Below are 20,882 nucleotides of genomic sequence, written 5' to 3' on the forward strand. Positions count from 1 at the left end.
GGTAATTATTGCCTTTTGTAGCTCTCTATTATAAAGTGCAAGTCAAAGACGATTAAAAGAACGCTTGTTGTTGGTAAAAATGAATCCAAGACAAGCAGTTCCTAAATTAATCACCATAACACTAAGATGGCTGTGTCTGTGTGTACGTGTGTGCTGCAAATTTACCCTGAATCGATCCTCATACATGTGGTTATCAGATGCGATCTATTCTTAAGTGCGACAAGAGTTGTCTGTCTTTCTAAAAACCCGGTAAAACGAAAGTAGATCTAAATTTGAATTTCTTAAATGCGAACAGTTTAGAAAGGTAGGCGATTTTAGATTTTTAAGCGATACTATATACGTTAGTCAGTTGAGTTAAGCCTTTACATTCACATTATCATCATTGAAACTTTTGATATAAATGAAGTTTTGCCATTATGTACTGGTACTGGAAATTATGCCCCCGCCATACTGTTGAAAGAGTAAACATTAACAGCAATGGTTTTTTTTAAAAAAGAAATAAATAAAACTATATACTATTATATATATGGTCATAGCTGAATTATTGATGTACATATATGTAACCAGTATCTTAAACCTTTGTTTTAAAGATAAAACTGATTAAAAATGATCTTGGTGATTTTGTAGTTGCATGATCATCCGGCATTATGAACGATAGCAAACCGTCCAACACGTACAGACCATTTGCCAAATTAGCCCAGTTTATGAAACAAGTACATGCACTTGACGACGAAGATCTGCAAGACTCATCTAGCCTCCACAAGGCAGCTCAAGCTGGAAATGAGGCCCAAGTGCGAAAAATACTTGCAGACGGATGTGACGTCAATTTAGAAAATGACGATGGTCAAACGGCCTTGTACGTTGCTTCAATGAAAAGTCGTGAAGGAATTGTAAGAATTCTTTTACAACATAAAGCAATCGTAAATACAACAAATAACCCACTACTTGTTGTAAAGGACGTTGCGACGGCTAAGTTGTTAATACAAGCCAATGGCAATCTACATGCACAAGATGAATACGGGAATACCCCCTTACATAAGGCCATTTTGATTGGAAATAAAGAGTTAATAGAGTTATATTTGTACTTCGGAGCTAATATTCATGTCACAACTGCAACAGGACATACAGCTTTACACACTCAATGTGCTTCATTTTTGGATGAACCATGGGGTTCAAAATTGACACAGGAATTGATTCAAAGAGGTGCTTCTGTGAACTGTAAAGATAACCAGGGTAGGTCGCCTTTACATTTAGCAGCTATTAATTATTCCTTGGAGAAAGAAGAAACAATTAGAATCTTGATCAAAGCGGGATCTTCACTGACAGATCTAGATATACAGGGTTTCAACCCTTTACACCATTTCATTTCTCAGTCACGAGGATGTTCAGAGATGGACGAGACACTTGCTATAAAATTCATCGACATCCTATTGGCTGACGAACAATCAGTAAACTCCGTTACAGCAATTGGACAAACTATTTTGCATCTTTCCATCAGTGAATTACCCTTCCAGCTTCTTCAGTATCTTGTAAAGAAAGGATGTCGACTTGATATTAAGGATAGTCGAGGTCAGTGTCTTCTGCATTACATTGTCGACAGAGAGGAGGAAATCACAGACGTGCTTAAATATTTGTTGAACATGGGATTAAAAGTTGACGATTGTGATGCCTGGGGACAAACAGCCTTGCATCTTGCTATAGAGAAAAACAAGAAGAAACTTGCGGTAGCGCTGATTGACATTGGAGCAGACGTAAACGTTAAAGATGCAAATGGAAGACAGCCGATACATGTTGCTGCCGAACATGGGTGGGATTCTATCCTTGATTTTCTTATTGAAAGGGGGGCAAATATCAATTCAGCAGACAGTTACATGTCTAGTCCTTTTCATTTTGCTGCCTGGAACAATAAGTCTTCTATTGCATATACTCTTATCAAGGCTGGCTGTGACGTAGAGACCCGGGATTCTTGTGGAGAAACCGCTAAAAAAGTGGCAGAATTCCGGTCAAGTTTGGAGTTTTTGCAAGTTTTTCATGAACAGTATGGGGAAACTGTACAAAATCAGAAAAAGATCGTGAAACACGCTAATAGATTATTACTGCTAAGTGAGTTTGAAAAGCTCATTGATTCAAACGAGTCTTTGAGAGAAACCGGAAATTTGAATGAGTTTCTTTGCAGCCTAATATCTGCTCCGCCTACAGGCGTTTTATATGAAGAACCAGAGGCTGTGGAAATTCGAAGAGTTGTCAACAATTTTGCATTACACACTGCAAATGCCCTTTGTAAGAGTGATCCAAAATTGAAGTGTACAGTATTCTATGCTGGAAGTTCTTTTGAAGGAACAAAAGCATTATATCCGGATGAATTCGATTACATCGTTTGTTTTGATGAACTGAGCGAGGATATATATCCACAGCATCAGAAAGAAGACGTGAGAGAAAGTTTTTTTCTTATCCCAGACAAAGAAGATAAGAAGAAGAACCCGCCCGAAGTTTTAGAGGAAGGAATAGACTTTGAAGAAACTATTACGTCTGTGTCTGACTACACCTTGATATACTTAAAGGAGGAGACAAAATACCCATATCCAGAGCTAACAATAACGGAATCTAAAATGGTTCCCAATCACACGATGTTTCAAACGTTTACACAACGTGTTTCTAATATCGTTTACAACGAAAATTTTCCCAAAGATCACCGACTCCTTATAAAAGACATAAGTAACGATCCAAAGATAGTGCTGCTCTGGAAAGGTTCCAAGTACAAAAGCCTGGAAATTAACGTCGATCTTGTTCCAGCAGTTCGTTTGCCTTCGTGGCCGAACAAATCTCGAATCAGTTCGATACTCCTCGGTCCGGATCTACAGAATTTACCATGTCTAGCAGTACCAAAAATGACAAGTCATCACGACGAAAACCTTTGGCGGTGTTCGTTATCACTCGTAGAGACAGCCATTATGAGGAGATGTCGCCCCCATATTAGAAACAGTTACATCGTTGCTAAGTCTTTGGTTGCCTCATCAATATGTCCCCTGGTGAGCTTTGGCGATTATGAAGACTTTAAGAATCACTACCGAAGCTGTCGCGACAGCATGTCTTCTGAGGAAGATTTCGAAATGTACGAAGCAGTTGGAGATCTGTTCCCATCATATATTATCAAAATGGCGTTTCTTCATGTGATAGAAGAAAAGGCTGCTCGAGAAGGTGTCCAGTCTGTCTTTGAGGAATGTCTTTATGTGAGAGATCCTCTCTCTCAATTGACGCTCCAAACTGACACTGCTGCCAAGCAAACCTCCGAAAAGTGCAAAGATTGTGACCCCGAAATTGTAAAGAGTGTGTTCGAGAATTGTAAGGAGTGGCTGTCTGGTCGATTTGTACCGTCCTTTTTCAACCCTCGACATAATGTGTTGGGTTCTAGGCTTCTTGAGGAAGATTGTGATAAGTTGCAGTATTTCATCAAGTACTTAGTCAAACTTTTAAACGAGAATTAGATGCATTAATGGGATATTGAAGAATAATTATGGTTCTTAAGTGGAAAATGATATGATCGTTTATAACCATACCATGTCCCATTTAGAGAGATCTGTTTATTTATAAATCAAATAAATTTAACACTTTGTTAAAGTTGTTAAAATTGTGCATTTTTTAAAATTCGTTTTCATATACATGTAGATGTTTATGACTTTAAATCGAGTCAATATTTCATTGCTGTTGTCAGTATATCTATAGTTGTCGATATTTTATCATACTTTTGAATGGTTGGAATAAGTTGATGTTCTGTGCGACTTTTCTCAATGAATATTTTACAGAGAAATAAATATTCTTACTGGTCATTAAATTTTCTTTTTCTTATTTTTTCATTGGTTGCGATTTAAGATTCGGTTTGGGTATATAACGCTGTCTTCAGTCATTTATTCTCAAAATTTTTAACACAAAATTTAAACTCATTAAAATTGGGCTGTCCAAAACACATCACATGCAAAAACAGTATTGTGAAACAGAGAGTTCGATCTTTTTCTCTTCCTTCTGTTTATCGTTTAGAAAAGGATAGAATGATAGAGAAGTCCGACCAGACCAAATAACCTATTTAAAATTGACGTATAATTTCAGCCATATGTGCCTAATATTTAAGCATTGGATGCTCAATTTTTGAATGTCGTCGGTCCTGTAACACACCAAGCTGTGGAGAGGAATTGAATAAAGCGCGGTATGATAATATTTGACTGCATGCGCGGCCTGGTCATGCGCGGCCTAGTGTTTTATAGGACCGACGGTATCCAAAATATAGCATTCAATGCTTATATTTATTTCATTTTGATGTTTACTTTTATGAACTATTTTTGTGTTGTCGCTTTAAAGCCATTACATACGCTCTTTGTCAGGAATGTAAGTAATTAGACAGAACAGTTATATAACAAGTACTTAGTCCGCTTCTGTGAGTAAAAATATACTAGTAGTGCCAGAAACTTTGGAAGGAAAACTATTTTTGGAAATAGAATAATTATGTATGATTTAACGATTATTTTTTTCACCAAAAAATACATGTACATGAACATATCGTATTGGTTAAGTAAGTTTGAACGTTTTATGAACTGTTACAGTGAGATATTCATTTAAAACGCGTGCTAAGATGTACACTTGTTCGCAAACACTGGTAAACAGCACGTACTTGTGCTCCTATGCCGTGGTCAGATTGGACGGACATGTTATATTATACAAATATTGACTGGGGTTGAGGGCAACATTGATTATATTAGCCCCCGAGGGACGAAATATTGCCCGACGCGAAGCGAAGGGCAATATTTTCGTCCCAAGGGGGCTAATATAATCAATGTTGCCCGAAAACACAGTCAACATTTGTTTTGTTATATGAAGAAACAAACCAAAATTTAAGAAAGTAATTGAAAACAGCTCGCCGTAATTTTCTCAGCTCATCAAAGAAATCACGAATTCAATTTTGTGCAAAGTTCATTTCCAAAATATTCTCAGCATCAAACGGTCACTGGTGATATTCATACTTGCCAACCTCCAACATGTGAAAATCTGGTCATGACCAGATTTGGAAAGTAAAAAATCTGGTCATAGCGCGTAACAACATTCACGACATATTTATCATGCATTTCATAGGTATATACAATAGAAATATGTGTTAAAACTTATGTGTAATACTTTATTGCAAAGAAGCATTTTAACTAACAGTTGCTGATTTTGAATTTTGTTAATTGATCTGACACAGAAAATGGTAGGTTGTGTTTAGCTGAAAAAAAAATGCAAAAAGAGTTTCTGCTACATTAACCTTGCTTTTGAACTATGTAAATGGTGACATTCAAGTTGTAAGTGACTTTGAAGACTTTTGTGTATTAAAAAGCATTCTATACATGACTTAGCGTTTTTGAATGTTTAGTCAGATCATTTTGGGCACAAAATCCAATATTCAAATGTGCGTTACATAAAACACAAAAGCCTCGTTTTGTACTCGATTACTTTGTTTTACCTATGGGAATTCATTTTCCCAGATATGTTGATAGGTACAAAAATATCGTTTTCTTTTTGTTGGTTTTGATTCCGATGGCCCCGATGAAGACCTTTTCTTATCGGAAGCCATCACACTTAATGATTTAAACCTTCGCTTAGTCAAAACAACTCACAATAATAGAGGGCGAAGCCCTCTCACGGGCCCGAAGGGCCCGTGAGAGCGAAGCTCTCCCTATAGACAACACGTGTACATATGTCTAAAAATAGAAATTACACTCTATACCTATGAAGTTGAAAAACTTTTCCAAGATGGAGGAAAAAAGAATAACTTCACGCGCAGTGACATCACCGGCATCCATGTTGAATTTGAATCTCGTACTAACTTCACGTTTGGTGATAATTTACCAGCTTTGTTTAATGAGTGATAAATACATTTAAACTTACCTAGTGTGTTCTTGAAAAATTAATTCCTAATTAAGAAAACAAATTTTCATTTCCTACAACTTACAACAGTTGCATTAGATCCGATCAAATGAATTTCAGGACATCTGATTGGACAAAAAACGTGTCTCAACAGTGAAGCAGTTTTAATTCATTGTTATTAAATATAACATCATGTATTTGAATTAAATTTGCTTTCTGATTACTATTTGAAAACACCAAAGACGATTTTTCTCCAACTTTCAATTTGAAATTTCGTTTTTAGGTTTCATCTCAAATCGTAGCCTAACATACTCATACCCAGGTCATTTTGTACCCAGAATTCAAATTAATTATCAAAATATAAAAAGAATTAAGTTACGACCAATAAATAATTCAGTATAAAACAAAAGATAATCAAAACTTAATTTTGTAGACATCCTAATCTTTGACAGACACATTGTAAAATATTTCCCCATTCTAATTCACCCCCCCCCCCCCACACAAATGTGTAAACCATACGTATATGATTTAAAATACAATAAATATTCAAAGTACTCCCAAACCGCCATAAAAATAAAAGCAAATAGGGAGATTATTTGGAGTAATATGCATTATAAATACTTAAAAATTATTTATAATAGGAATTACTGATCTGCATTCACAATCACAAATATGCATTGAACACAAATGTATGACATTTTTCAGACAAACTCAGATTAAATTATACACCCCAGTATGTACAATATACATGAAGGACATCATTTGCACCTTATGATTTGAATTAGCTAGGGTACTATCTCAATTCTCTAGTTTTAATGCACAAATCAATCAATAAATGTTTAATAATTCAGTGTTTGGATGACAAATTTAAGCGAAATATTCTCAAGATAAATTGATTTTCTTATTTTAAAAAAAAATATACGTCATTACTCTTTAATTCATGTTTATGCATACATTTGAAATAAGGGAGTAAAAAGTTAAAATACTTCATGCTGAGAAATTATCCAGAGATCTGCAATGTAGATACTTCATGTAGCTGCAGCCAGGTATTATCCAATATATGTATAAATTACTTCAGACTAGACAATAAGACATCAAAATAATACACATGTATATTGATAGAATCTAAATAACAACAACAACAAAAATGCAGCTAAAATCTGTCCCAAGATTTTTTGCTTCATTATTAGTTATTCATAAATACCTTCGCTAGCCAAGGGTGTGTGATCTGCAGGAGCGGCGCGGATCAGAAACCCTTGGCTTACAAAGATGAAATATTTCAGGGTTTAAACAATATTTATTTACATACCAGAATGAAAATTTGTTTACCGGTTTTTATATTTGAATCCCCCCTCCCTCCCACTCTCTCTCTCTCTCTCTCTCTCTCTCTCTCTCTCGAGCTGACTTGTTCGCCTAAAAAAAGCGGCTGTTAAAATAAAAATCTATGGATATATTTGTAAAGCAAATAATATAAAATAAGATCTGGGTGATAGCATTTGAAAATTGTGTGAGGTGTTCCAAGAAACTTCCAAAATGAAAAAGATAATAATTAAAAAAATCTCCATAAGAAGTCAGTTTTTCGTTCCTGTGAAAAAAAGCGACGAATTTTAATTAATGAAGGATTTCAATTGTATTTCTTTTAGCTGTGTATGTTTCCATAAAAATTGTCAACATGTGATGGAAACAGTAGCTTGGGACAGACTATAGCATAGCAGGGGTTGTATAAGAAATGAACAGCTGATGACAGGCCAGAGATAATGAACTGATGAAAGGGCATATCTAGCCCCATTGATATTGGCTTCGCCCTCCAAACGGTTACACCGTAAAACATATTAATTACACTTAATGTGTCTGTTATAGCCATCAGCATTGTTTACGCGTTACGTAAATCCAAGCTCAGCTTGGGTTTATAACTGGAACTCAAACGCGCAACGTAATATACGAACCAAATCCGGAAATCGGGAGATTTTCGGGTTGTTCGACAAAAATCGGGTGAAAAGCATGACCCGCCGGGTCATAAAAAATCATCGGGTGAAGGGTTGAAAAATCGGGTGTGACCCGACGAAATCGGGTCAGTTGGCAAGTATGGACTGATATTCCGCCGACCGTAAGAATTAAAATACAGATGTTCTACCTGATTTTACTTCACAGTTATTCGCAAATCCTTATATCCGTACGCGTTATGATAGCAAACCGTCGCATTGCGCGTCCGTTGTTTACTTGCCTTGACTGACTGTCTATTATGACGTCACCTTGTTTTGGAGTCGCGTCATCGTTTACGAATCAACAAATCAGAGGCGATTATTTGAAATAGAGGGAATGATCTCTAGATATTATTCCTAGCCGGTCAATATCAAAAAAATATTGACCGGTCAATATTTTTCGGACGAGCTAATATTACAGTTATTGACTATTTGTCTATATAGAGTTATATAGTGAGAATATACTACTGAATATAACAATGAATTATAATGAACGTCATAGATTTCCAATGCACACATAAGGGGAAATATACATCGAATGTAAAGAAATAGAAGAATTTCTCTTAGAAATAAAATACACCCCGAACCCCCCCCCCCACCCAAAATAAACAAACACCCCCCCCCCCCCCCCAAAAAAAAAACAACACAAACAAAACAACCCACCATTATTATTATAACGATTGGATCAGGTTTTTTTTTTTGGCAAATTCAGAAAGACTTGAGATAAAATCATACTCCATATGCAAAACATTAAAGCTATATAACTGGGTTACATAATTGCCGCACTGGGAAACTGTACTGTATTCTTGCCATATATGACTTAAAAAATGGAGATCCTAATGCGTGATTGGAGGTGAGGTGGGGTCTAGCGGGTAAAATAAATTGCGACCAGCTCTTTGAGTTTTTTTTAACTTTACCCCCCTCCCTTTCAAAAAAAACCCTTCAAAATCTGAGCAACGTCATCGAGACTTCGTGTCTTGTTATGCATAGATAATGAATGTTTAAAAGGTAAAAGACATACAAAATGATGAATGTGATATATTTAAAAAACGGGCTTTAATTTACTTTTCATGGACGTACATGTGTAGTATCGTTTTTGAAAGTGGGGGGGGGGGGGGGGGGGGGGGGGGGGAGACTCATCAAAAAAATCTTGACAAGCAAAAAAAAAAAGGGAAGTTGGAATTTTCCAAAATCTTCAAAATCCTAATCCGTGTGTGTGTGTGTGGCCCGGGGGGGGGGGGGGCGTAGTATATCTATAAGTTCAATTTCACTCATAATTCCCTTATTTTTATATCATTTTTTACATACTCCCAAAAAAGTGGGGGGGGGGGCAACTCCATGATAATTCAATTTTTTATATGTAAAATTAAATCCCCTGCCCCCCCCCCCCCCCTTGATGCTACGAGTGTAACAATCTCGGTTTCTGATCCGCCCCCGCCCCCGCCCCCTTCTAAGAAATAGAGAAGAAAGCAAAAGACTACAGTGTATAAAAAATCCTCATATTTATTTCTATCAGTATTTTGAACTTGAATTTTACTACACATGATGCTAATTCAAAATTAAAAGACCGAATATCAAACTAAGTCTAGACTTAATTTGGGATTAACAAGGCCGAGTACAGAACGAGTACGCACGCAGCGTTTCATTTGTATTGTGACGTCATCTTTTTGCTTGGTTGACGCCATGGCGTGATAGTTTCAACTGCAGATATTCAGCGAAAATTGTTGAAAATATCTCGTTCGATGCGTAAAAATAATGTTATATTGTGGAATAAACATAAATATCTCGAAGTATAAGCTATATTTGGGCTCGGGTCGAAAACGTGAAGAGGGTTCAGCAAGCCTAGCCCTCTGTCACGTTTCTTAACCCGCCTAAATATAGCTTAATTCATATATTTCAAGACAGTAACCATGTATCTTATATTAATGACCCTTAATATATAATGTTATATATTTTTTTATTACTTAAATATGTCTGAATGTTTTAATAATACTAAGAAGATCACCTTTTCCGCCTTTGTCAAATAAAAAATAGCCATTATCTGACGAATCTGGGAAATTGGGCATACAAAAATCAACTTTGATAAGACCCCTGGAACAAACCAGGAGGTAAAAGGTTTTTTTTATTTGACAATTTGATGCCTTTTAGCAATAACTTTAATATGTAGAACAGAAAAAGAAATCCCTAGGGCATAAGTTTTGAAAAAATGTAAAAAATATGCAAAATTGATACATTTCAAGCAAAATCCCATAGGGTCCTATGTTAAAGATGAACAAACTTTGGGATGACCCCGTAAACAAACGGTGTGGTAAATGTCTTATTTTTTAATCTTAAAAATAATAATTATATCAGTAGAAATTCATGTAAAAAGTTTCATCCAAAAATCTAGGGCAGAACAAATTAGACCCGGCCTCGTTAAGTCGTTTCTCGACAAGGTGGAGCATGTGTTCCGGTTGGGAATATCCATAGGCCGAATTACACAGGGACCAAATCGTTGTATATACGTCGAAGCGAAAACGAGGATAAAGCGCCATATTGTTTATATTTTCAAGAAGGCTTGGAGTGATTTTACAACAAAACTTTCAAGATGCCGCGTATTATGATTAAAGGTGGCGTGTGGAGAAACACAGAGGTAAATCGTTCGTACAAAATACATATATTTTACTTGTTATCACATGATTTTAGCAAAACTTTCTTGGTTATGTTCAATATATCTCGAATTTTCTCGTTATCATAATGACCATGTTTACTTATTTTAGTCATGCTATTTATATGTTTACAAAGTTTATTTATTGTGACATTTTATCAATATTATTTTTAGGATGAAATTCTCAAAGCAGCTGTTATGAAATATGGCAAGAACCAATGGGCAAGAATTGCGTCTTTACTACATAGGAAATCTGCAAAACAGTGCAAAGCTAGATGGTAAGAGAAATGATAGTAAGAGTTTTTTATGCAGTGGACACATGGGACTTAAATGCACTTGCATGTACATACCCAAAACTGAGATAAGCTAAAGGGAACATTTTCTTTATCAGATTTGTAGCATCAGCCAGTGTTGGTCATTTGTTTGACCTGTCTTTCAGGTTTGAGTGGCTGGACCCCAGTATTAAGAAGACAGAATGGAGTCGAGAGGAGGAGGAGAAGTTGTTACATTTGGCCAAGCTGATGCCCACCCAGTGGAGAACCATTGCCCCTATCGTAGGGAGAACAGCCGCCCAGTGTCTGGAACACTATGAATATCTCCTGTAAGATTTATTGCCACTGTATCCTAAATACTGTGGAATCATTAGAATTCGTGGTGGCTCAATTTTCGCGGTATTCGTGGGTAGCCCTCCCCCACGAATTTAAAACCTCAACGAAAACAATTTTAGAAACAGTTATCTTTGTTACTGAAACAGTGACCGAAGCATCCACGAAATTACTTCCCCGCGAATGAACAAAAAAGTCACAATCCACGAAAATTGGCCCCCACGAATTTTAATGATTCCACAGTATCATATCGTTAAGTTTATGGGTAAATTGAGAAAGATTCAAAATTGTTTTTGTTTACGCATTTGGGAGTTGTTAGAAAATCCTATCTGGAAGATTTAAAAATTCTCATTTAGCACTGGAAACTAACTTTTGATTGTGATGACTTTATTTTGCTATTTCCCAGTCAGAGATAAAGTAGTTGCCCTGACCAAATTTTCATGATGAAGATGTAGATTATCTGGAAAAAACCATAGACATTTGATGACTGATTGGCAGAGAGAAATTTTTGCAAAAACAACGTTGTTGCAAAACTTTTTCGCACCAAATAGAAGTTGATTTATCATATGATATACGCAATCACAGCATACCAGTATTTATTTGTTTCTCTCAACCTCCATCTTCCTTAAAATTGTCGATGATAAAAATTGTAAAATGGTAAACTGTAATCTGTTAATTCAACAACAAAATGAAATACGTAAAACTGTCTTATGGATGTATTGGTATGTGAAGTGGATTGAAGAGTAGTACATATCTATTATGCATCTTTCTACACAGAGACAAAGCCCAGAACAGAGATGACAGCGAGGGTGACCCCAGGAAGCTGAAGCCGGGTGAAATTGATCCAAATCCGGAAACCAAGCCAGCCAAACCAGATCCCATTGACATGGATGAAGATGGTACTTTAATACGATAAGCTGATAAGCTGACATGTCCAATTTTCAATCATATATTCTCAATTGTAAAAACTTGTATATCAATAAACTGAGTTGTGTTATGTCTGTTTAATTTTTGTTGTTGAATTCTTTGTGTTTATATATGTATAAATTCTTCAGAACTTGAGATGCTGTCTGAAGCAAGAGCACGTTTAGCCAACACACAGGGCAAAAAAGCAAAACGGAAAGCTAGAGAAAAACAGTTGGAAGAAGCAAGGTATTGATTTACAAGTCAGATCTTGAGGCTATTGATGCTGTTAAATTGCAAAAACGGGGTCAAAATTAATGGGAAAAATACTCGCTAATTGCAAGTTAAAAACTGAATAGCAAGTTAAGGAGACCTGTGGTCGCTAACTTTTGCAAGTAACAAAATAACAGTCTTTTTCAGAGTTAAAAAAAATTTATTGGATGATTTTATTTATAGATAATTGCTTTAGAAATTAAATGAATTTTGTTGTTTGGTACTTTATTTATATCCCCGTCTGTTATATACACATGTGGAAATTTTCATTAAGGACAAGAATACATTGTATATTTTATTTGGTGATTTTTTTCAGACGTCTGGCTGCTCTGCAGAAGAGAAGAGAACTGCGGGCAGCAGGGATTGAGTAAGTATAGTTTGAACTAACGTATAATTTTTTGTCTAAAAAAAGCAAAAACTGTGTATAGATAATCTCAAAAGAAAGGAATTTATGATTAAAAAAAATCTATGTTGTTTATTTCCTGTCAAAAGTGGTAAAAGTGGTCAAGTAAGCAGGACGGCAAATATATTTTAAAAAAAGAGTATGACTCAATACATTTGATTATTCAGACACCAGTGAATTGTGTATTGATTAAGTTTAATGGATTTTGGTTGAGAAACTGATCTTATGAACTACAGAATAAAGAAACAGAAGAAAAAGAAAAGAGGAGTGGACTACAATGCTGAAATTCCTTTTGAGAAGAAACCTGCTCCAGGTATTTACATGTATAAAGCAGGATTAGCAAAGAAGTGGGAAATACTCATATTTCCCAGAACAGTGGGAAATACTGGTATTTCTCGGGAAGTACTGGGAAATAAACTACAACTACATACCAGTATTTCATATTATAAGTCTTAATCAAATCTGTTAGGATGTAGTCAATAGTAAAAATATATAGAGATTATAATGAGTAGGTAATGAGCATAATATTTCATAGTATATGACAAGTTATGTCCAGAACACTTTGAACATCATGCTGCTGGGTCTAGTCAACTCTAAAACTGTAAAAATGTACACAAATCTATAATTTGATTGGCGTTTTCATTTTGGTTTCCAACCATATATTTTGTAAAATGCTTTAAAAGGAAGGGTTGTCTACAACACATTGATAAAAATAAGTTTAGAAATGCACCGAATTACAGACGTATTAAATTTTTTCCAAAAAATATTATATATTTTGAATTTTGGTTTCCAACCATATATTTTGTAAAATGTTTTGAAAGGCAGAGTTATCTACAACACATAGATAAAAATAAGTTTAGAAATGCACAGAATTACAGACGTATTAAATTTTTTCCAAAAAATATTATATATTTTGAATTTTTAAAGTGAGTTTTGCCAAGACAATGTAAATTTTATTGTAATCACTCAATTTTCTTAATTGAAACTCCAGGATTTACTATTTTGAAATGCAATGAGTTAACAAATTTTGATTACATAGCTGTTTTCTTCTTAACAGGGTTCTATGATACATCCGAAGAAGTTTACGTGGCTGAGGAGCCCAACTTCAAACGACTGCGTCAACAGAATTTGGAAGGAGAGCGCAGAACTGATAAGGAGGAGGTAAATAAAATATATGTTTAGGAACCCAATTAATTCTTAAGGTCCTTTTTTTTCTATTATTGAATTATTTGTGTATTTTTTCATTTTGGATGTATTTAGTTTCATTAGTGTTCTCTGTACATGTTCTGTATATATGTGTATATACAATGACTTCCTTTGTAGCGAGATAGAAAGAAAGATAAACAAAAACAGAAAAAGAGAAAGGAAAATGATTTGCCAGGAGCTATTGCAAGTCAGAGCAAGTAAGACCAATATTGAATGGATTCTTATATATTTATAAATATCTTTGATTCATTGACAGGAGCACTTGGCCCACTTAAGCTTGTGTTTGATTAGAATGGAACAAGACTGATATTCATACTATGACTCACTCTTTTCGTAGTTTTCAAGAACCAGTGAAGAAGAGAAGTAAGCTCGTTTTACCAGCTCCACAAATTTCAGATCAAGAATTGGAGGAGGTAATTAATAAATGAGACTATTTTGATACTTAATTTAATGCATGGAGTAATATTAATGTAAATTGATTTTTTGGCAATTCGGTAATGATATTGTCATTTACAGAGTGTGTCTCATTTTGATTACATTTGTCATTGATTTGTGTTTTTCTGTAAAAAAAAGAAGTGCCAGGAAAAACCAATCAAACATTATTATTTAAAGTAGATCCAGTGTTCTGTGACGTCATACTTTATTGTAAAACTTTGAATTCTTTAAAATTTGTGCAAGATAGTTTTATTTATTTTATGTGAACATAATCTCATGGATGCAATTAGAATATTGTTAAGTTCAAGATATTTGTGCAGCTTATTTTTATCCTAAATTTCCAATTTTTCATACATTTTATCTATGCTAAGGGGAAATAACTCTTTTTCTGACTGTTCTCTCAGTTGTATGTCTAAATGCTATAAATTGTCTTATCCCAACAATTAATTTAAAAATGTTTTTGTAGTTTTACTTTCCTGACACAGTTGACAATAAAATTAAACAAGATAAACATATTTCTGCCTACAAATATTTTACTTTTAACAAAAAAAGTACGGTTTTCTGATACTAAATTATGCTTATGTTCATGTTTATCTGACATCTCAAAAAGTGTGATGACATGTATATTTTTTCTTATAATTGATGAAATTTAAGTCTATTAAACTGAAATCAAATCTGTTTTCCAACTTTCATCAGAGGGTTTTACGAGTATGGAGTTACCTTAAAATTGAAATATTGTCTTTTATTTGATGAGAAAAAAAGAATTATTGAAGTTCACATTTTGCATGTATGTAGCTGTAGATATCTGTGCATTTTGTATCTTATTCACTATTAAACAGGAAGATTACGTATTATATGTATGTAGATACCTGTACATTTTTTTTCTTACTCGCTGTTAAATAGGTCGTAAAAGTAGGTCAGACAAGTGAGTATGCCCGGCAGCAGGCGGAAGAGACCGGAGGAGGTAACACAGCCAGTCAGGCACTACTACAGGACTACAACGTCACCCCGGGGGTAGCCAACCTCCGAACCCCCCGCACGCCTGCTCAACAAGACACTGTGTTACAGGTATGTTATCCTATAGATTGTTTGTTGAACTGTTGGTATCGGTCTTCAATCCGTGTAAGGTACTGTAAAAAAAAGTACTTACGCACGTCATTTTTTAAATGATGGGTTATAACATCCATGATGATTAATTTGTGTGAGAAGGAAGTGTTGATATCTATTGAACATGTAAAATATCTGGTTTACATAACTTGTTTATGATAATACCATATTTTATCTTACTACTCATAAACTGTGATAATTGAGAAATGATTTTATTTCCTTTTGTGCTCCAGTTTGATATATTTTCCTCTTTTACGCATGTTTATGCTGATTGTATTAATGACTATTTTCTGCTGATTGAATTGATGGTTATTTGTATGATATTTTGGTCACAGGAGGCTCAGAATCTGATGGCCCTCAGTGTGGTGGATACTCCACTGAAGGGAGGACTGAACACGCCCCTCGTTGAGTCGGACTTCAGTGGAGTCACCCCCAAGCACGCTGTAGCACAGACCCCCAACACTGTACTAGGGACCCCCATGCACACCCCAGGAGGACAAGGTTTGTTAGTTTTATGATCATTTTAGGGTTTGGCCATAGGCAAGACCAGTCGTGGTCTTAGTCTTACATTTCCACTGCATATATATATATATATTCGTTTTTGTAAAAGTGAGACTACATAGAAAATAAAGCTTGTCAAAGTTTAATGGCATGGAGTCTTGAGTGATAAAGTGAAGGATGTAGACAGATCTAGTATCCTTTGTCTGTAATACTTTATGAAACTGAAAGTAACTTTTAAAGTATTTTTCACAATTTCAGGGCAAAGGATGTTTCCATGGTGTTTTAAATTGATATTTTTACATAGTATTTATTTATCTTAAGTAAATGTATGATATTTTACAGTGCAATTTTTTTCCCCTTTCAAATCTTGAAAACAGCAAAAAAATACATCAGCTTGTTAATAAATGTTACATTTAGCTTGAATTGATTATTTCTTTTTGCTGACCTAGGTATGACTCCGAGAGGAATGACCCCCAGGATGGGAGTGGCTGGACAGACCCCGCTTCGTACCCCGGCCAGGGACAAACTGAACATCAACCAGGAAGAGGACTTTGATGCTCCGATCAACGACAAGTTCTATCAGGTACACGAAGCTCTATCAATAGGCTAGTTTCACTGATAAGACCTTTGTTGTAGAACTGTGAAGTCACATCAAGCAGATTAATATGTTTTACACGTGCATCATATTGTGACATAGGCAGCATATGTTATTTAGTAAATGCAAATTTGTTTTAACAGTCAGTAAGCTCTTTACAATCAGAATTTAATGAGTCTGTTGGTGATGATAATGAAGATTGTATGCCTCTGTAAAATAACAGAAATACATGAAGGAGCAGCTTCTCCAGGATCCAGCAATAGGCTGGTGGTAGTTTGTTAGTTAATTATCTAAGTAGCTGTACAGTGTTTATTGTTTGGTGGGTGATAAAGGAGTACGTATGTTTTCTGACCTTTTATAGAAAGACATGAAGGAGCAGCTACGCCAGGGTCTGGCTGGTCTGCCACGCCCCAAGAACGATTACGAGATTGTGGTGGAAGACCTCGGGGAAGACATGGACGAGACGAATGAGGGGGAACAGTTTATTGCTGATCAGGCGGACCTCGACGAACAGTCGGAGGCTGAACAGTTGGCCAAACGTAGGTTATAAGGATTTATTGAAGAGAGTGCTAGAAAGCATTGGTGTTCATAAAAATGTGTGACATGCCTTAGCTTAACCTGATTGTAGTTTAATAAATGAGTTTGTTCATGAGTTAATGTCTACCGTTCAGATAAAACTGTATGGCATTTTGTTCATTTGAAAAAAGGTTGATACTGTAACTTAAATATGAATTAAAAGTAAAGGTCATCTGAATGTTTTAGAAAAGAAACATTGTAAAATCACTGTTTTAGTAGTCTTACTGAAAGAAATGTTAAAGATTGTAGTTTAAATCATTTCAACAATAACATCCGTTTTGTGTGCGTGAACAGGACAGAAGGAGATGAGACTACGGTCACAGTCTGTACAGAGGGACCTGCCCCGCCCCGCTGACGTCAACAATCACATCCTGAGGGTCACAGGCCCCGGGGACCCACCCATCAACGAGCTCCAGAGGGTAGGTCTTACAGTGATCATAGGGACGGTTTTTCTTTTAATTATATAATGTTATATTATGTTATATTATGAATCCCAAGTCAAGGGGCCCAACAAATAAAAGAAATAATAATAAAAAAATATTGAACGAAAGTAAATGGTATTGAGAGAGACCAAATTAGAATTAATTTTACTTAATTTTTTTTGATCAGGCTGAAGAGTTAATCAAGAAGGAGATGTTGGTGATGCAGCATTTTGATGCTGTACACACACCCACCCCCGGACAGCTGGGTATGGGACCAGGCAAGAAGAACCAGAAAAATGTCACCTCACAGGCTCAGCATCTGTCCTACTTACAGCAGCATCCGTACGATAAGTTCACGGAGGACGACCTAGAACAGGTGGGGATAGTAAAACAGATGTGGTAGATTTTGTGGTCAGTTTTATGGATGAAATCTTCAACGAGATCATGTTTTTCATGATTTTAGTCTTTTTAAAAAGCAGGAAATATATAAGGGCTGTACATTTTGATTTGAATGAATTTCAATTTCAATTATTTTGTTTGATGCTTAGATGTGAAGTTTTTATCAGAACGGTCTTTGTGACATACAGAATCAGTTTTTGTGCATGTACAAAATGATAATTTTGTTGATTGTAATAATATCATTTACTATGATATCAAAATGTTTTTTTCATTGCACAAATCATAATTGCTGTAAAATAAAGTTGTTCCTCATTGTTAAGGTTAATTAGATTTTATTGGTGTGAGAAAAGATGGTCCATTATTGTCACCTGCATTTTTGGTTAAAGTTACATATATAAACAAAGGATTAAGTCAACTTCAACCAGGGTATCACTGGTAAATTGTCAAATTAAGTCGCAGCTGATTTTGGTTAGTTTGTAAATTATGTTTATGTTAAAGGCAAAGGAGCTGCTGAAGAAGGAGATGGGGGTGGTGAAGGTGGGGATGAACCACGGCGACCTGTCCCTGGAGTCCTACTCCCAGGTGTGGGAGGAGTGCTACTCCCAGGTACTCTACCTCCCCTCCCAAAACCGCTACACCCGCGCCAACCTGGCCAGCAAGAAGGACAGGATCGAGTCCCTCGATAAACGACTGGAGGTAGGGAGGAAGTTACGTTCTATGTTGATTGAGCATGTGCTTTATTGAATCCCTACAAAAAAACTTATTTGTCTGAAAGGGTCTTTGATAATAACATAAGTTGTTATGCTTTTTGACTCAGTGTAACTAACATATATGTCAATATAATGTAATAGGCTAAAGAAAAGCCTGTGGGTATATAATGCTTCTAACATACAAATAATACAGTACTTCATGTTGTCTGGGGAAATTTTACTCCTAAGAAAGCAGATTTTCTAGCAGTATGACAATTATAAGTCATAAAAAAGTATATTTTTCTTCGTTTGTTCTGTTGATAAATATGTACCTTTCTATAGAAGGAGAAGTTAAGAGAGATCCATTTCTATGAGTGTTTAGTGCTAGATTATAAGATTTGATTCTTGACATTGATATGAAAAATATTTTGAAAATAATGTTCTTCTAGTTTTACTGACTTATTTCTTTGCTTTTTAAAAGGCAAACAGAAATAGCATGACCAAAGATGCCAAACAAGCAGCTAAGCTGGAGAAGAAGCTAAAGATCTTATTAGGCGGTTATCAGGTAAAAGTTGAAAAATCTCTAATGTTATTATGTGGAGTTATTTTACTTTCCTAAAAAAATGTTAATGATTCAGTTTATATTTCAACAATTTCCTTCTGTAAAAAATATATATAAAAATAGTGTTGTCTTTTGTTTGCAGTCTGTAACAATAGAGGGTTTTAATTGTAAAATGTTGAAGTTGCTTAGATGTGTAAATGAGTATAGAATCATTTGAGAAATAGCAAAGCATGTTTTAAAATGAATCTGTTTTCCTGTGGGTACAACATATTTCTATAAGATGTGTTTATTATTCATGTTCATGGAATAGTATTTAATGTTTTAATACTAAGTTTTCATTCATTTGTAGTCAAGATCCCAGGGCCTGGTAAAGCAACTCAATGATCTGTATGAACAAATAGAACAGACATTCGTAGAGTTCAAAACCTTTGAGGACCTCAGAAAACACGAGATTGGAGCCATACCAAAACGAATGGAGGTTTGTACATTGCATTTCATAAAAGAGAGTACAAGAATTTGCCTGTATTGCAAGTCTCTTAAATAAAAGTGTAAATAAAATTCTCACATTAAAAATGAATTGACAGTATATATGTATATGATATTTTGCTATTCAATAAAAGTGGGTCTGCTGTTTTTGAAAAATGAAATATATCATAGTTCTGTTGTGCAGTCTGTGAAACTTTCTTTGTATTTTTAGTCTCTAACTGAGGATGTACAGAGACAAATGGAGAGAGAAAAAGAGCTACAGAAGAAATTTGGAGAAATGCAATACAAGAAAGATGTTCTGATCTACGACAGCTGATGATCAGAACCATCATGTGGCAACACCTCACTGATGCGACAATGCTGTGGTGACATGTCTTTGTAACATGTGACATTGCTGTGGTGACATGGCCTATGAAATGTGACTCATTTTGACATCAAATCCAGAACAGATATCATATATCTTAATCTCATGTTTTGTAATGAAAATGTGATTATTTGTATATTGATAGGACTTTTTTTCACACAAATTTGGTGAAAATGATATGATTGCATTCTGTGAAAGAATGCTCTACCTTCATTGTTATAACATTATCCATACTTTGCAAAGCAAATAAAGTGGACCCTTTTTTATGTTGAATTTTTTATATTAAGACAGGTGTATCAATTTAAAAGTGAACAAAAGCAAACAAAACACACACAAACACATGGTATATGCCTTTGGAGTTTCATGCGGAGCATCTGTAATTCCCGATTTCACTGGCAGCAAACTGTAAATCGTTACGGAAGGGGATGACACTGTGCCTCATCATTAGATCATCATTAGATAGGTGCTCCCAGAAAATACTAATTAATGAAAGGGCACAGCTAGCTGATAGTTGTAGTTGAACATCTTCGTCGTTCAGAGCTTGTTGTCACCATTAGAAATGTAGCCATTAGTAGTGTAACCATTTATACTCATGCAAAATCAATAGGTTGCCTAGGCATAATTATAAACGGCTAGATTTTAGCTGAAAATGATGCAACATATATTGGATATCCGTTTATTTTAGATAACCTTCTTTAGCGAAATTGGAAATCATTTGCAGAATGAACATATGATGCTTGCCTGGCATGGTACGTTCATCACCGTTTGCTCCATTCTGATTCATTGAAGTTTATAAAATGTAAATCAAAAGTTTCGCATTGCAATTGAACACACA

The 20,882-nt window shown here is 35.2% G+C and overlaps 2 protein-coding genes across 2 annotated transcripts; both read left to right on the forward strand.

Moving 5' to 3' along the window:
• The first annotated feature begins 220 nt into the window (after positions 1–220).
• LOC105334528 (ankyrin-1) lies at positions 221–3,818 on the forward strand. Its single transcript, XM_011438015.4, has 2 exons — positions 221–304; positions 628–3,818. Exon 2 carries the CDS (start codon positions 648–650, stop codon positions 3,483–3,485), a length of 2,838 nt encoding a protein of 945 aa, XP_011436317.3. The 5' UTR covers positions 221–304; positions 628–647; the 3' UTR covers positions 3,486–3,818.
• Positions 3,819–10,355: 6,537 nt separating this feature from the next.
• Positions 10,356–20,313, forward strand: LOC105334527 (cell division cycle 5-like protein). The gene is made up of 20 exons (XM_011438014.4): positions 10,356–10,506; positions 10,696–10,799; positions 10,961–11,122; positions 11,904–12,025; positions 12,182–12,278; positions 12,619–12,669; positions 12,942–13,018; positions 13,763–13,866; positions 14,029–14,108; positions 14,249–14,324; positions 15,250–15,414; positions 15,789–15,954; positions 16,404–16,537; positions 16,911–17,088; positions 17,420–17,544; positions 17,735–17,923; positions 18,445–18,642; positions 19,117–19,200; positions 19,547–19,675; positions 19,895–20,313. The coding sequence occupies exons 1-20, from the start codon at positions 10,462–10,464 to the stop codon at positions 19,997–19,999; spliced, it is 2,391 nt and encodes a 796-aa protein (XP_011436316.2). The 5' UTR covers positions 10,356–10,461; the 3' UTR covers positions 20,000–20,313.
• The last annotated feature ends 569 nt before the right edge of the window (positions 20,314–20,882 follow it).

Source organism: Magallana gigas, chromosome 9 (assembly GCF_963853765.1).
Source record: "Magallana gigas chromosome 9, xbMagGiga1.1, whole genome shotgun sequence".
In the NCBI taxonomy this organism is placed as follows: Eukaryota; Metazoa; Mollusca; class Bivalvia; order Ostreida; family Ostreidae; genus Magallana; species Magallana gigas.